This window comes from Alosa pseudoharengus, unplaced genomic scaffold, assembly GCF_046254945.1.
Source record: "Alosa pseudoharengus isolate Yale_2024_CS ecotype anadromous, Long Island Sound unplaced genomic scaffold, YU_APseudo_1.1 YU_APseudo_1.1_scf_3, whole genome shotgun sequence".
Lineage (NCBI taxonomy): Eukaryota > Metazoa > Chordata > Actinopteri > Clupeiformes > Clupeidae > Alosa > Alosa pseudoharengus.
Genome location: NW_027468718.1, coordinates 34731272 through 34746271, shown reverse-complemented (window position 1 = coordinate 34746271; position 15000 = coordinate 34731272). Strand labels below are relative to the sequence as shown.

General features: G+C 45.2%; 2 protein-coding genes across 3 annotated transcripts in view; both read right to left on the bottom strand.

Moving 5' to 3' along the window:
• The window catches only part of LOC143100724 (serine/threonine-protein kinase tousled-like 1-B), a 56830-nt gene extending 51739 nt beyond the window's left edge, over window positions 1–5091 (bottom strand). The window contains exons 1-2 of one of the 2 annotated variants that reach the window (XM_076264141.1): window positions 4966–5091; window positions 4682–4821 (exon numbers count right to left, since the gene is read on the bottom strand). In XM_076264141.1, the coding sequence (XP_076120256.1) occupies window positions 4682–4814 (133 nt within the window). In that variant the 5' untranslated portion in view covers window positions 4815–4821; window positions 4966–5091. The remainder of the gene's footprint in view (window positions 1–4681; window positions 4822–4965) is intronic. The other variant, XM_076264140.1, reaches the window with a different exon arrangement.
• Window positions 5092–5996: 905 nt separating this feature from the next.
• mettl8 (methyltransferase 8, methylcytidine) overlaps window positions 5997–15000 on the bottom strand; it is a 17760-nt gene continuing 8756 nt past the window's right edge. The window contains exons 7-10 of the mRNA XM_076264138.1: window positions 13222–13361; window positions 8112–8218; window positions 7384–7449; window positions 5997–6885 (exon numbers count right to left, since the gene is read on the bottom strand). Coding sequence (XP_076120253.1) covers window positions 6719–6885; window positions 7384–7449; window positions 8112–8218; window positions 13222–13361 — 480 coding nt within the window. The 3' untranslated portion in view covers window positions 5997–6718. The remainder of the gene's footprint in view (window positions 6886–7383; window positions 7450–8111; window positions 8219–13221; window positions 13362–15000) is intronic.

The following is a 15000-nucleotide window of genomic DNA, read 5'->3' as shown; positions in this document are numbered from 1 at the left end:
TAAATACAGGAGGCACCCACAGGAGGGACGGGATCAATGGCAAATCACCGTGTCATACGACTCAAGCCAACATATGAGCGCGCGCACACACGCACACGTGTGCACACACACACACACACACACACACGTCTCCTAGGAACGTCTCTACCCTTATTTGCCAGAAAAAAAAGTGTGCCTCTCTCCATATCTCTCTCTCTCTCACACACACACAGCCTCTCTCCATATCTCTCTCTCTCTCACACACACACACCTGCCCATTTTTCACTCCGTCTCTGTTCCTGTTTGCCTCCTTCTCTCCCACCTTTCTTTGTATCACTCCCCTTCCCTCCCTCCGTACCTCCCTCCCTCTCTCCTTCTCTCCCTCTCTCAACAAGAGAATAAAGGTATAACCTCTGTGCTCCTTTTTTTTTAGGTCTCCACATGCCGATTGACGTCAACCCCTCCATTTTGGTTCCTCTCCTAAGTCACACAATCACTTTTACTATCCATCACCTTTCCACACCTCTACACACTCACACACCTGATCCCGAGAACACACACACACCTGATCCCAAGAATACACCTCTACACACTCACACACCTGATCCCGAGAACACACTCACACACCTGATCCCGAGAATACACCTTTACACACTCACACACCTGATCCCGAGAATACACCTTTACACACTCACACACCTGATCCCGAGAACACACTCACACACCTGATCCCAAGAATACACCTTTACACACTCACACACCTGATCCCGAGAACACACTCACACACCTGATCCCGAGAACACGCTCACACACCTGATCCCGAGAATACACCTTTACACACTCACACACCTGATCCTGAGAACACACTCACACACCTGATCCCGAGAACATACTCACACACCTGATCCCGAGAACACACTCACACACCTGATCCCAAGAACACACCTTTACACACTCACACACCTAATCCCAAGAACACACTCACACACCTGATCCCGAGAACACACCTTTACACACTCACACACCTGATCCCGAGAACACCCAAGCTGGTCCTAGAACAGTGTTTGTGTGGACATTAGCATGTGCATAGCCACATGATCCACTATATTACATTTCCAAAGCTACAATTCTGCCATGTTTACGCCTGAGGTGCGTTCAAATTGACAAACATAGGCAAACATTTCCTGTGAACATTTGTGAACACTCGCACACAGCTTGAGGAGGTGTTTTTCCGTGAACATGCAGGGGAGATGGACAAAGGGTTGAGCTGAAATGGAATGTTTACACAAAATCTTTCAAATGCAACTTTTCAGAGAAAACACGTTTGCCACTAGTTGCGTTTTACAAAGTCTGCCGAAAACTCTGGTTGCGTTTCTAGTGAGGACGAAAGGAAACTGTCAGAGACTTTTGAAAACTCTGGGGTTAAGTTCTAGTGTGGACAGGCACAAAGCGTCAGTGACGTTTGAGAACTCTGGGGTTAAGTTCTAGTGTGGACAGGCACAAAGCGTCAGTGACGTTTGAGAACTCTGGGGTTGAGTTCTAGTGTGGACAGACACAAAGCGTCAGTGACGTTTGAGAACGATTCTTGCTGCCTCCGATGCCAGAACAGGGGCACCTCCAGCCAAGCCGCTCACACTGAACATGACCCAAGGAAACTCTGCAGGGGGCACATCCCAAAAGTGCGGTTGTGTAACTGCCATCATTAGGTGGCAGAGAGAAAGGTTATCGTAGTGGTTTCATAACGACACTCTCTCTCTTACACACACAAGGCCAGTTAATCATAGCTGCTGATGCACACTGCACACACGTTATGTACACACAGCGTTGTGGGCTTGTCCATCAATCGCTCTCTGATACCTGTCTGTCATTCTGAGAGAGCCATCAGCTTTTCTGCCAATCACTGACCAAGGGGCTGACAGAACTATATGATGGGCGCTCCCGCCAGCCAATCCCGGGGCCCACGGAGATCCTTCCGGCCACGAGCAGACATTTCCTGGCAGAGTGTGGCGGCAGCGGTGGTGTCGGCCAAAAGGCAGTAGCTAACTTTCTTACCATACGGCCGCAACATGGATGAGAGGCCAGAGCCCTGGGAAACACAAAATGGCAGCCGAGAGAGAGAGAGAGAGAGAGAGAGAGAGAGAATTACCCAGTGTGTCTGTGTGAGAGAGAGAGAGTTACCCAGTGTGTCTGTGAGAGAGAGAGAGAGAATTACCAGTGTGGCTGTGAGAGAGAGAGTGAGAGAGAGCGAGAGAGGGAGAGAAGTGGCAGTTTGTGTGTGTGTGAGAGAGAGAGAGAGAGAGAGAGAGAGAGAGAGAGGACAAGAGCAAGCGGGAGTGAGGCACATATTAAAGAGGCAAAACACAGAATGGAGAGAGAAAGTAAGAGGGTAGGAGAGACAGAGAGAGTGACGGAGGGAGAGAATGATAGCAGGAGGGAGAGAGAGAGAGAAGGCTCTAGCCTGCTGAGATACAGTAGGAGGACAAGAGAGTTCTGCTTGGGAATGTCCATTTGGGTGAGGGCCTGGGGTGGCAAAGCCCGGCAGAGGTGAAATGCTCCAGCAATGATAAATTATTCATTTCAGGCTTTCATAAAGAGCCAGAGGTGACACACACACACAGATTCTTCCCAAAGCCTGACCATCAACAGCTAGACTAGATGCATTTACGGGGCACACGCTAGCCTCTTCTCTGCTAAATAACCAAAATAAAACAGCGGGTGCGAAAAATAACATGCCCAATTGAATAGGCCTACCCTTCGGATTGGAATATATTTTTAGATTTAAGGATAAAACTCTGTCTCTCTCCCCCTTCCTTACAGTCATCTTATCTTTATTCCTACCCTTCTTTCCTGTTCAGTCAAACACTAACCCACACACACTAGATGCTAGAAGGCATCATTTTCTTTGGCATTCTGCATAAGTCTTCAGTGCACTTACAGGCAACAAATGTAAGCCCCTGCACAGGCAAGCGGTTGAACCCTTAGAATGCTGGGCATGTCATTTTAGCTCGGTGCTGTTCTAGGAGGGAGGCAGCTGTGGGCATGCCCACCTGTTTGTGGCAAACAGCACTTGGCTGCCTGGCTACGTCTTGGGAGGAAAAACAGCACGGAAACGAACAGCTTTGAGGATTTTCCCTCACTTGCTATGGACCCATCAGAGGAGAGTGTGTGTGTGTGTGTGTGTGTGTGTGTGTGTGTCTAAGTCGCCTAATGCCCACCAAACCCAATTGAAATGATGTTGTTATCTTATTTTAATTGTGAAACATAGACCTAAATTAATAACTAGCAACACTGGCTGCCCTGCAGTGAAGTCAACAGAAAGATTGTAGACTCAAGCACACACTTTTCTTGCCTAGATACTTGGTGGAAGGTAGGACAAATATCTTGGCACAGCCAAGCAAAAAACAGTGCACACACACACAATGTCTACATGAGCATGCACTTCAAAAAGGCTATTAACACAAACCACTGACACCCACATTTCTGCTATAAACACGCTGGCACTTTTTGGTAATGCCTTGACACAATGAGTCATGTTGCCTGACTTTTGTTGGACGCAATAAAAAAAACATGTCAATACGTTGAATAAAAAAAGCAAGGGGGAAAAAACTTCCAAAATGCTCAAAACAGACTGCCCAAAAGTGCACTGCCTTAAACAAAAGACTGATCTTTTCCTATAGAGAAGAAAAAAAAAATGACACACAGTAACCTAGCATGTGACATCAATATCAAGACTCCCAAATGTGTTAGCAAAGCGCAGGTTAAAACTCGTTGAGATGACAGAGGCATGTCAGAGGGCGACTGCTCCCAAACAGTCCATAGACAGTAGCATGGATACTCCATGACAAGTGTATGATTTGGGGGTATAGACACCTTGACACATTCAAAACGCTGGGTAGTGGAGATGATGAACTCCCTGAGCAACATTATTAGCTAGCCTACTTGAAAATAATTTAATTCATTAATTCGGTGCAATTTACGTTAACAATCCTCTTCATATCACGACACAGCAGGGTGCATGCATGACAGCATAGCCTACTCATGTAATTAGAAAGGTGTCATCTCCACTCCATGCCAAAAAAGGCGACGAGGGTTGCGAGTCGACCACCATTACCAATACAAAGCAGCAACAATGTGATAAATGTTGATTTCATAAACAGAAAAGTTTTCCCGGATACATCACTCATAACTCCTCGTAAAACAATATTCAGAAGTCCACCATGATGTCAAAAGACCCGACCCTTTTTAATCATCAGACATCTTTGCTAGCAAGTACGAGGACTAACATGACTGTTTCCAAGTCCCACTATTACTCGAAAGCTGTAAAACTACACAGTGGGATAACGTTAAGCGCAATTTCTAACACATTTTTATCCTGCAACATCAATGCAACCAACACAACTCTTCTTGTATTTATCGCCAGCAAAGCAACCTTCTCTGTAGCTATAACGTTAGCCCATTGATGTTCTTTTTTTTTACTTGATTCTCCATATTACACGGACACCTAGCAGGAGTAGCTGCACTGTACTACAGTAGCTAGCGAGCTAGCGAGCTAGCTTGCTAGCCAGCTAACTAGCTCATAGGTCTCGGTGGCCTCGGCAGAACTCGGTTGAGACAGATTTTCTTTCCATCCGATGCACGTAGAACAAAACACGCCAAGAAACCAAAAGAGCAGACTTGTTAGAACAATATCATTATACGTTACCTTCCTTGGCCTTCGCCAGTGCTGCACTGTGTTGCTGAGAAAGCAGCCCCGGTGTTGGGGACGTGGAGAGCTGGGACCAAGATGGCGTCCCCTCTAAACTTCCACCACTTCCACTGTTACTTTGGACACTCATCAAGCTACTTTTTGGAACGACAGAGCAAACATAGACGAGCATCACTGTCAGTGACCTGGACACGGAAACCACAAAATCTGTTCTTAAAATCTATAAAACAACAACCACCGATCATAGAATTGTATGAAAGTTCACATTTTGGGACACAAACCTCCATACGCCTCTGCAGTGCGTCTAAATTGTCTTATGAGAATAACCAGAACATAGAACGTCATCCATCGTTTGTTGAAACAATATCGCGAGGTTCATGCACCCAAATAGCATCGCCTCCGGTGGAAAAAAAGTCTAGCCGAAAACTCGTGACGTAACATGGTAAACATCATTGATTACGTGTGCAACTGTGAAGATAACCAATATGAGCTAATCATGTATGCATGTGTCACACCGTATGCATGTGTCAGGCTACTGTGAAACCATTTGCCCTATACTATTAGGGGAAATCAACATCCATGAAATAATTGCATGTTGTTCCCCTCAAACATGTAATCCTATGTATTCTGTAGGCTACTGCTGTATCAAAAGTTTTTTTCCTTGCTTTGTCCAAACAACATATAACCCAGAGGGTCCTTGTCCCCACACAGTGAAGCCAGTTCCTTCTCCCCCTTCAAGCCTTTAATAACATGCATCATATTATTAACCATTAGGCTATCTTCCCATTTTCAGTGCAGTGTCATCTTAACCTACTTTGCGCCTCTCCCCGTCTGTTATCATGACCTGAAACCTACTAATACACAAGACAAAGCTGCACCTCTCCAATAACAGTATGCGTCTCTGGTTTGTTATGCATTAAAAACTTTCAAACCTCAAAGGCATCTAAAAACATATGACAGAAAGCAATTTTGCAGCATCCTTATTCGCATCGGCATCTGATGACCTTTTGATGCTGTCCTTAGTTTTGTCTGCTGCACTTTAGTAGCCTATTTGTTTTTCCAACTTAATATTGTATAGTTGCACTACAAATTGTGATTCATGATTTTTTCCTTCTGACTCTACCATATAACAGTCTCAATTTAACACCTCATATTAATTGCAGATTATTGCAGTCCTTGAGTCACTAATCTAGGTGAGAAGTGCATATGTTGTTACAACTGCTTCAAATAATTGGATATTGCATACTGTATGACACCATCTACATCTCTTAAGGACAAAATACCATAAAATACTGGACACAGCAAACATATGCACATATTTGAAACATCTTTTAATTATTATGATCATTGTAGATGTATAAATCCTGCATGGTTTTCTTTTGTTGTAATAAACCATGGAGAAAGAAATGGCACAGCACAGCTTTCTACTCATAACTCATCAATTTTAACAGTAACATTGGCATGTTTATGAGAAGAGAGTGTTGCGCTTTTCTTTCATTCTTTTGGTCATTACTTTTGGAAATGGCTGCAAAAGAATTGAATGGCAAGGTGTGCAGATATTCATACCCGATAATTAAACCTTTAGAAACGCAAATCTCACTTTTCATATAATCTACTGAGCTCTCATGGCATCGGGGCTGCAGCTGCTCATTCATTGTAAACTGGGGAGCTACACAGAAAATGTCAGGAAGAGCAATCTTTTCAATAAATACAAGAAATATGCTTCAAAAACCTCTGATGATCATGATGAAAAGTTCACAAACTTAAAAGGCATAACAAGTTCATAATAGAAATGCATTTGTAGATTTGGCTTCCTGCTGAGGTCTTTTGGCCAGTCTGTTAGCCAGGCTGTGTGTGTGTGTGTGTGTGTGTGTGTGTGTGTGTCAGTGGTCTTCTAGTCAGTCTGTTAGCTGGCCTGTGTGTGTGTGTGTGTGTGTGTGTGTGTGTGTGTGTGTGTGTGTGTGTGTATGTGTGTGTGTGTGTGTGTGTGTGTGTGTGTGTGTGTGTATGTGTCTGTGTGTGTGTATGTGTGTGTTAGTGGTCTGTTACAGTCTGTGGTGGCTCGAGAGGTTTCCGGAACTTGCTCTGCATCCATACGCGGCGCATCACCACCTTCTTGGCTCTGTTGACCTGCAGCCGGCGGTCCTCTAGGTTCTGCACCTCCTCCAGACCGGCAGCGCTGAATAAGTCATGAACTTCCTCTGTAAGCAGCCAATCAAGGGCAAGCGCACACAAAAACACACACACACACACACACACACACACACCACACACACACACCACACACACACACCACACACACACACACGTCAGCCATTTTTTCTGCATGGGTCTTTCTATGCATTGTGAGGGGGATTTCATACACAACTGTCCCTTTGTGAAATGCGGAAGTGGAAATCTTAGGAATGTAGCCTTGATAGAAGCATACAAACGATACAAATGATTTTTGATTCTAAAACTGTGTTGGAATGCAAGTTCACATATCATCATACATTCTAATTCTAGAATATGAAACCCTGCTAGTGTGAGAACCATAAATATACATATCGTGAGAACATTAAAGGGTGCACTTTGATGACTTCACTCGTACTATCTTTGGGTCCACTTCCTCTATTGTAGCTGGTAGATTGGATATTCTCAACAGAACAGGTCATAACTAAAGTCATTCTCTACTGGGAGAAGGTTTGGAGAGAACTTACCTTTGGTGAAGAAGTACACACATGTCCCGTCGCGTCTTGTGTAGAAATTCTCTGAGAAACACTGGCCTGTTTATTCACACAGAACACACAACACCACTAAACACACCAAACACATCAAATACTGCTTACTAATTCACTCAGAGAAGATATTCAATAGCTAACATCAATGAATAATAAACTTCTACAGTATCAGTAGTTATAGTTTATTAATGCTCAAGCTTATTGCCTGCTCGTGCTAACCTAAGGAAGTTATGTTAGTTTCAGTCCCATTAATAATATTAATGTTCAGATGTCTGTGTATTTGTGTGTAAACGAGACCTTTTTTTTTCCCTTCAAAAGAGGTGTTTCCGAACTGATAAAAGTTCTTAACACATCAGTGTGGACAGAACAGATAAGATTACAAGTGTGTGAGTGTGAGTTTGTGTGTGTATGTGTGTGTGTGTGTGTGTGTGTGTGTGAGAGAGAGTTAGAGAGTGTGTGTGTGTGCGTGTGTGTGTGTGTGTGTGTGTGTCCGTGCATGTAGGGAGTTGGGCCCTCCAATTGTTTCTTTTATTTTTCTTCTTGGTCTCATTTAACAGGACCAAAGTTCAAATCACAGTTGTGTGTGAGTGTTTCCATGGTGAAAAAATATAACGAACACACACATGCACACTCACTCTCTCTCACACACACACACACGTCTGCACTTAATCCAACGTTATGATGTGCATAAATCATGAGTGAAGCACCTTTTTTGAAACGCAGCTGTGACAGGTCGTATCTGCCATAATCGCGGAACAGCACAACCCCACCGGGCTTCAGGTAGCTAGACAGCCTGTTCACCACGCCTTGGACCCTGTTAGGAGGGGGAGGAAGGACAGCCAATCACGATCATTAGTACTGCCAAGTCCAAACTGATGTTCATCGACAACAGCTGTTCTCCTTTTTGCACAAGCCCCTGACCATCTACAAACTGGGAGGAGAGAGAGAGAGAGAGAGAAAGGAAGAGAGGGGAGAGAGAGAGAGAGAGGGAGGGAGAGAGAAAGAAAGAGAGAGGGGAAGAATGTGGCATTGAATGAAGGAGAGTGAGAATCACTGAGGGAGAGAGAACCAGAAAGAGGGAGTGAGAGAGAGAGTGGGATGACAGGAGATAGAGAAAGAAGGAGAGAGAGATAAACAGAAATAGAGTGAGAGAGAAAGGAAAGAAGAGAGGGATGTAACAAAGACAGATTTGGAGAGAACAAAACCTGGCTAAATGAATGAGGAGTCTTAGAAACTTGCAACGGAAAAAGAAAAAGAATAAGAGAGGGGGGAGAAGGAGTGAAATTACTGCAGTGGAGAGAGGGAAAGAGAGAGAGAGAGAGAGAGAGAGAGAGAGAGAGAGAGAGAGAGAGAGAGAGAGAGAGTTGTTTATGACCTTGTTGTGGCTGACGTGATTTGGGCCAAAATGCATTAGCTTCCTGACTCTGGAGAGCCCATTCACACAACTGAAATCCTAGCAGCTCACCGCTCTCTTTTCTGTTGCTCTCCCTCTCTTTCTATTCCCCCTCTCTCTTCCTCTGTGACACTCAGGGCTCTATCTTCCGTGCCGGCGCAATTGACTTTGTATACTCGCGCGTTTGTCTTTCCTATTTTGCAGTCAGCGCATATTGGAATTTTCCCTCCACAGGTACATGCCTGTAAATTAGGGAATTCGATTGCGCCCACGGGGGCGGTTCAGCGAAAAGACGGGGCGTGTTCCGGCGCAAACGTTCACTGTTGATATTTTGCAGTTTCAGAAAACAATTCCGCCACAGACCAGGAACTCCCTGGTCTAAAGTCTGTGGCGAAAATGCAGATGCTATTTTAAGGGCGCGTGCATGACCACAGGCCTGCATGAATGAATGCGTTGCACACCAATCTACAGACACCTCCGTGCACAGACGGAAACATTCAAAGCCTTGATAATATTTGTCCATTTCCCGGTTTTGTTCGTGCATTGGTGACCTAAATATTTAGTAGCCTATATAGTACAACATCTACATGCAATATCTTTACAACAACGCCTAATTACGACCTATTAATCTGGACAACTTTATAGGCTACAGCCCTATAAAGGCTAAAGTTACTTTTAGTTTTGTTCCAATTTACCGTTGTGTAAGGTTTTAAGCACCATAATTTTGCCTACCTTGTTGTAGCCCATCTGAAATAACTCCAAGCTTTGCTATGTTCCCTCCATCCTTTCGTTATTTTCAAAAAACGTTTTATATCCATGATGGCCTTGAAGTCTTGAGTTAGTGAATTAGCTTAAATCAGCTTTTCAATGTGCTGTTAACCAGCAACAGATAGTACAAGAAAGCAGCAAGTATGGTTACAATTTCTGTACAATTTCTGTAGTTGCTGCATCCATTCATTGTTATTCTCTCTCCTGCTCAAATAAATGTTGTGCGTGAATTAAGTTGATGATAATGTGTTTACAAACTCTGCTTTACAGAAAATATTGTAAATAGTCTACTGTCACGCAGTTAATGGGATACTGTGCAGAGTTTAAAGTTAGGTCAACTTAAACAAAGCCCTTGCTTGGCCGCCTGTGCTGCGCAACGCACACTTAGCTCCTCTCATCTATACAATGTAGTTCCCATTTCTGTAAACCATACATAATTTCAAAGAAAAATATTACCACTCGAGGGAAATCAGTGTGGTGTCCATGTGAAAAAATAGGCATAAATCTAGCGTACACATTGCGTTGATGACATAAATTAGGAAATGTTAGAGGACTTCAGGAGACGTGATGTTGAACTGCATGCCGATGCCATTTAACCCAAATGCCCCAGCGGCAGCACGGGAGAGAAGAGATTAACTGACAGAAGATATGCATTGTCTATAGAGAGGTAATGTTAGATTACATTGTACATTGCAAATATATCACCATGCATTCATAACCTCGTGATTCAGTGAGAATGATCCCAAAACATCGGAAAGTATGTCTTTGTGACAATTCTGTATTACATTTTGTCAAGATGAAAAATCAATAGCTAACTGTTCCCAACTGAACAGTGATTATAGCGCTGTGAACGCTCCTGGCTGCGCCTGGCAAATACGCCACCATAATAGCAATCAGCTATGGAACAAGCGTGCCTGTTGTTAAAGGGAATGTGAGATGACGCTCTGATTGGTTTATTGCACGTTACGCCCAAACCACACCCATAATTAATGTAGCTACTTCAGACAACCCCATTTTAGATTTGCGTCGGGCGCAACAGTCAAATATCCCGCCGGTAAAATAGCATCAGCGCCCGAGATCCGCCCACAAAGTGAATTGCGTTTTGCGCAAAGACACTTCCGTTTTAGACCATTAAAATAGGGCCCTCACTCTCTTTCAGTCTCTCTCTCCCTCCCTCTCTCCAGGTCCTTCTCTCCATCTTTCTCTCTCCCTCCGTCCATCTCTCTGGACTTGTTTCTGGTCTCCCCCTTTCTTTCTTCCTAGCCCGACATCCCATAATGATCTCTGACTGCTGACTGCCTTCCTGCTTGTCTATTGGCCAGACAGCAGGGCCATAACAACCAGATCCCCCCTTTAGTGATGATTATGGATTATGATGCCTCATTTTCTCTCCTCCCTGCCTCCCTCTCCCTCAGACATATGGAGCACACACACACACACACACACTCACACGCACACACTTTGTCTTCTCCTCATTTGTGTGTCTCTCCCTCCCTCTCTACCTCTTTCTCTCTCTCTCCCTCTCTCTCTTCTTTGTCTTCCAATCTCAAGGTTGTGCTAATGTAAATGTAGGTAGCAGGGGCTGTTCTCCTCTCTACTAATCACTGTCCCTCCATACAAACAGGCTTTCCCCAACACGCCCAATCATTGGTCGACAACAAAGAACATGCATCTCTCTCTATCTCTCATCCACAACAAGGTCATAAACAACTCTCTCTCTCTCTCTCTCTCATATTAAAGTATGAATGACCCGAGGGCTATTGTTTTCCTTATTGTTTGTTTATGTATGTGTTTACATTCAGATTTCCATGAGGGGAGAGCCAATGATTAGGCCTGCCATGGAAAGCAGGTTCACATGAATCATTATGACCAATCAGAGGAAGGAGGTGTGTGTGTGTGCGTGTGTGTGTGTGTTTGGGAGGGGTGGGGGTGGTCCAGGGTGGAAGATACCTCCCCACACACCACCAGACCTTCTTCACATGATAAAGTAATTTCAAAGTCATCATGTAAATATTACGGTTTTACAGAAAACAACAGGAGGACAAAAAACACTGAGAAAGACAGGGAGTATAGACAGAGAGGGAGGGAAGGAGAGAGAGAGAAAGAGAGATTGTTTTATAAAAAAAGAGACTCTACTTTGGTATCCCTGTACATGATCGGTCATGCCAATAAAGCTATTTGAGAGAAGAGAGGGAGGGAGTGCATACAGGAGGAAAAGCAAGAGAGAAACAGAAGAGACAGGGAAAGACAGAGGGAGGGGGAGAGGAGTGAGAGAGAGAGAGGGAGAAGGAGAGGGGGCGAGGAGTGAGAGAGAGAGAGAGGGAGAAAGAGAGGGGGAGAGAAGTGAGAGAGAGAGGGAGAGGGAGAGGGGGAGAGAAGTGAGAGAGCAAATGGGAAAGAGAGGGAGAAATAGGAAGTAAGGAAGAACAAAGGGACAGAGGACCAGACAAGAGAGGAGAGGGCAAACAGATGAAAATATAGTGAGACAGAGAGAGAGGGAGAGAGAGAGAAAGGTGAGCGATGGATGAAAGTGAAGGAATGGTAGGAGGGAAGCGTATTAGTGTGCCGGGCGGCCTGGGCTCTTGGCAGTGGGCAGTCAGCCCCCTAATCAGCAGCCATCTACAGCGGCTTCCCAGCCAAGAGAAAATGTCACTGCTCATTATAACGAACAGCAGGCACCGCTCCCACTACCTCTCCCCTGCCCTGCCCTGCTCTCCTCTCTTCCTCTCGCTCTCCTGTAGTCCTCCATTCCAGCACTCCTTCCCCCCTGCCTCTATCCTCCTCCGTTCTTCTTTCTATCCCTCATTCTCCACCCCACACCCCATCTCCCTTCCACCCTTACTGTCCTCCTGTCCCTCTCTATCCCTCCCTTCCAATGTCTCCTCATCTCTCCGTTCTCCTCCCCTCTTTTCCTATATTCCTTCAATTCAGCTTCAGTTCCCCATGCCTCTTCCCTTCTCCTCATCTCTCTATCCCTCTATCCCCATGCCTCTTCCCTTCTCCTCATCTCTCTATCCCTCTATCCCCATGCCTCTTCCCTTCTCCTCATCTCGCTATCCCTCTATCCCTCTTATCCTCGTCTCTCTATCCCTCTATCCCTCTATCCCCCTTTCTGTCTCTCTCCCGTCCTTTGTCTCCTTAGCACCCAAATCCGTCCTCTCCTCTCCATCCCATCCCCTCTCCCACCCTCTCCTCTTTATCCCTCCATCCTGGTTCCCTCCATCCTGGTACCCTCCTCTCCTCTCTCCGCACTTCCTCCTTTGTTCAAAGCCTGGAGGGCTCCACCTAATCTACGACCCCTGGACAGAAATGACCACTGTATTGAAACGGTAATAAAAATCATACTTCTGCTTTATGATAGGTCTGGGCGTTGGAAATGGATACATGGGCAATTCAATCGTCGCTGCAATGAGATGAAGCTAGTATGCAATACCCAGAATGCAATGGTCTCAGAGACCAATCTGGCACAAATCTGGCACGGATCGGGGTTGTGCCTGTTCTACCCAGAACGCCTTGCGACCGGGTGTGCTCTGCTGGAGAAAGCTCAGAGAAAGCGGAGAAGTGGGGGGAGGGGAGACTGATGTCAGGTTGACGGATGAGAGCAGGCGCTCTTGGGTTTGACCCCCCCCCCACCCCCCCTTTAGACCCTCACCTACCTATGGGGCTGAAGAGCACAAAGCACAAAGACCAGCAGGATGACGTCAAGGCTGCACGGGGGGAAAGGGAAGGAGGCCGTCTCGTCACACACATCCTGCACAAAGGCCTGGCACAGAGAGCCATCATAGTCTGGGTGATCCTGCCAAGAGAACAAGGGAGAAAAGGAGAGAGAGAGAGAGAGAGAGAGATGATGTTAGGGTTAGGAGAGAGGAGAGAAAAGGAGAGAGAGAGAGAGAGAGAGAGAGAGAAAGGGAGTTAGAAGAGAGAGAAGACAGACAGAGGTGGGGTGGCTGGGCTGATGAGACATCTGAGTGCTAATGCATTTCATTTGGTTGTGTGCTCTGTTTTGCCGTTCAGGAAATCAACAGCCCTTGAAATGAGAGGCGAGGCCAGTCCAGTCCTGCAAGAGTCGTCTGAGAGTCGTCTGCAGACCGAGCAGATTCAGTTCCCCTCCACGGTCAGACGGACTGCCCTAATGACCAGTAGTACAGTAGTGTCCCTGTTTATATAAACCAGACACATACTTAAAAATACCTAATATATTTATACATAATACATATATTTATAATATAACACCTACATCGCCACAATCTGTAGTGATGCAGATTAACATATCTCCTTAGTTTGAGGCAGTATCAATTAAACAAATATGTAAACAAAGACATATAGCACTAATGACAATTGAGCACCTCAGAGGAAAGCAAGCCTGTCAGTGGACACGCGTGTGTGTGCGTGTGTGTGTGTCAGTGGACACGCGTGTGTGTGCGTGTGTGTGTGTCAGTGGACACGCGTGCCCGCTGGATCTGTTATGGTGGACACGAGCAAACATTCCAATAACCTGCGGGCCAAACAGACATGACCAAATTTCTCCAGGTTTCTATGGTAACTAACCATTACATTACAGTCAGACATTTTTTCTTTTCACCCTCCCTCTATGAGACAGCTCTGCAAAACCTCAGTTGTGATATTAAAATGCACTCTCAAACACAACAGGGCAATGAATCCCATGAATTAGCTAGTTATACGAGATGCACTCTCAAACACAACAGGGCAATGAATACCATGAATTAGCTAGTTATACGAGCTTGTGTTAATTGGTGGTTTCATTGTGGAAAATAACAATCGACTGAGTCAACAAACTGAAATAATCATTAATGTTTTGTCTATATAGCCAACTGCCACAATATAAGCACTGCACAGAGCTAGACAACTCACAAAATGGAGTTTTTTCCAGTAAAAAAATTGAAAAAAAATACTAATTTCTATCTGTAGGCCTATTGCCTCGCTCACCCATTTCTTATTCTCTCAAGTATGTAACATTTGAGCCTAGTTGTGAATCAGAAAGCTTTACAGAATCCACAGCAATGTGCCCTGCTGAGTGCTCTTCATGTCTTCCAGCTCACTAGGATGTCCATTTGGAGGTAACATGTCTGCCAAATGAATGAATCGAAATGGAACAGCATATCAGCCCCCCCAAAGCGTTTATGACTGTCTGGGGACCTCCACTCCTCTGCCGCATGCGTGTGTGCATGTGTGCATGTGTGTGTGTGTGTGTGTGTATGTCTATGTGTGTCTGTGTGTGTGTGTGTGTGTGTGTGTGTGTGTGTGTGTGTGTGTGTGTGTGTGTGACCCTGTGCATCATAATGAAGTCAGTCGGGGTCGCCTGCCTGCTTGGCATCTGATGAAGGCCCAGGCATTCCAGCAGCATCAGATGTCCGTGTGTGTGTGTGTGTGTGTGTGTCTGTGTGTGTGTGTCTGTGTGTGTGTGTATGTCTGTG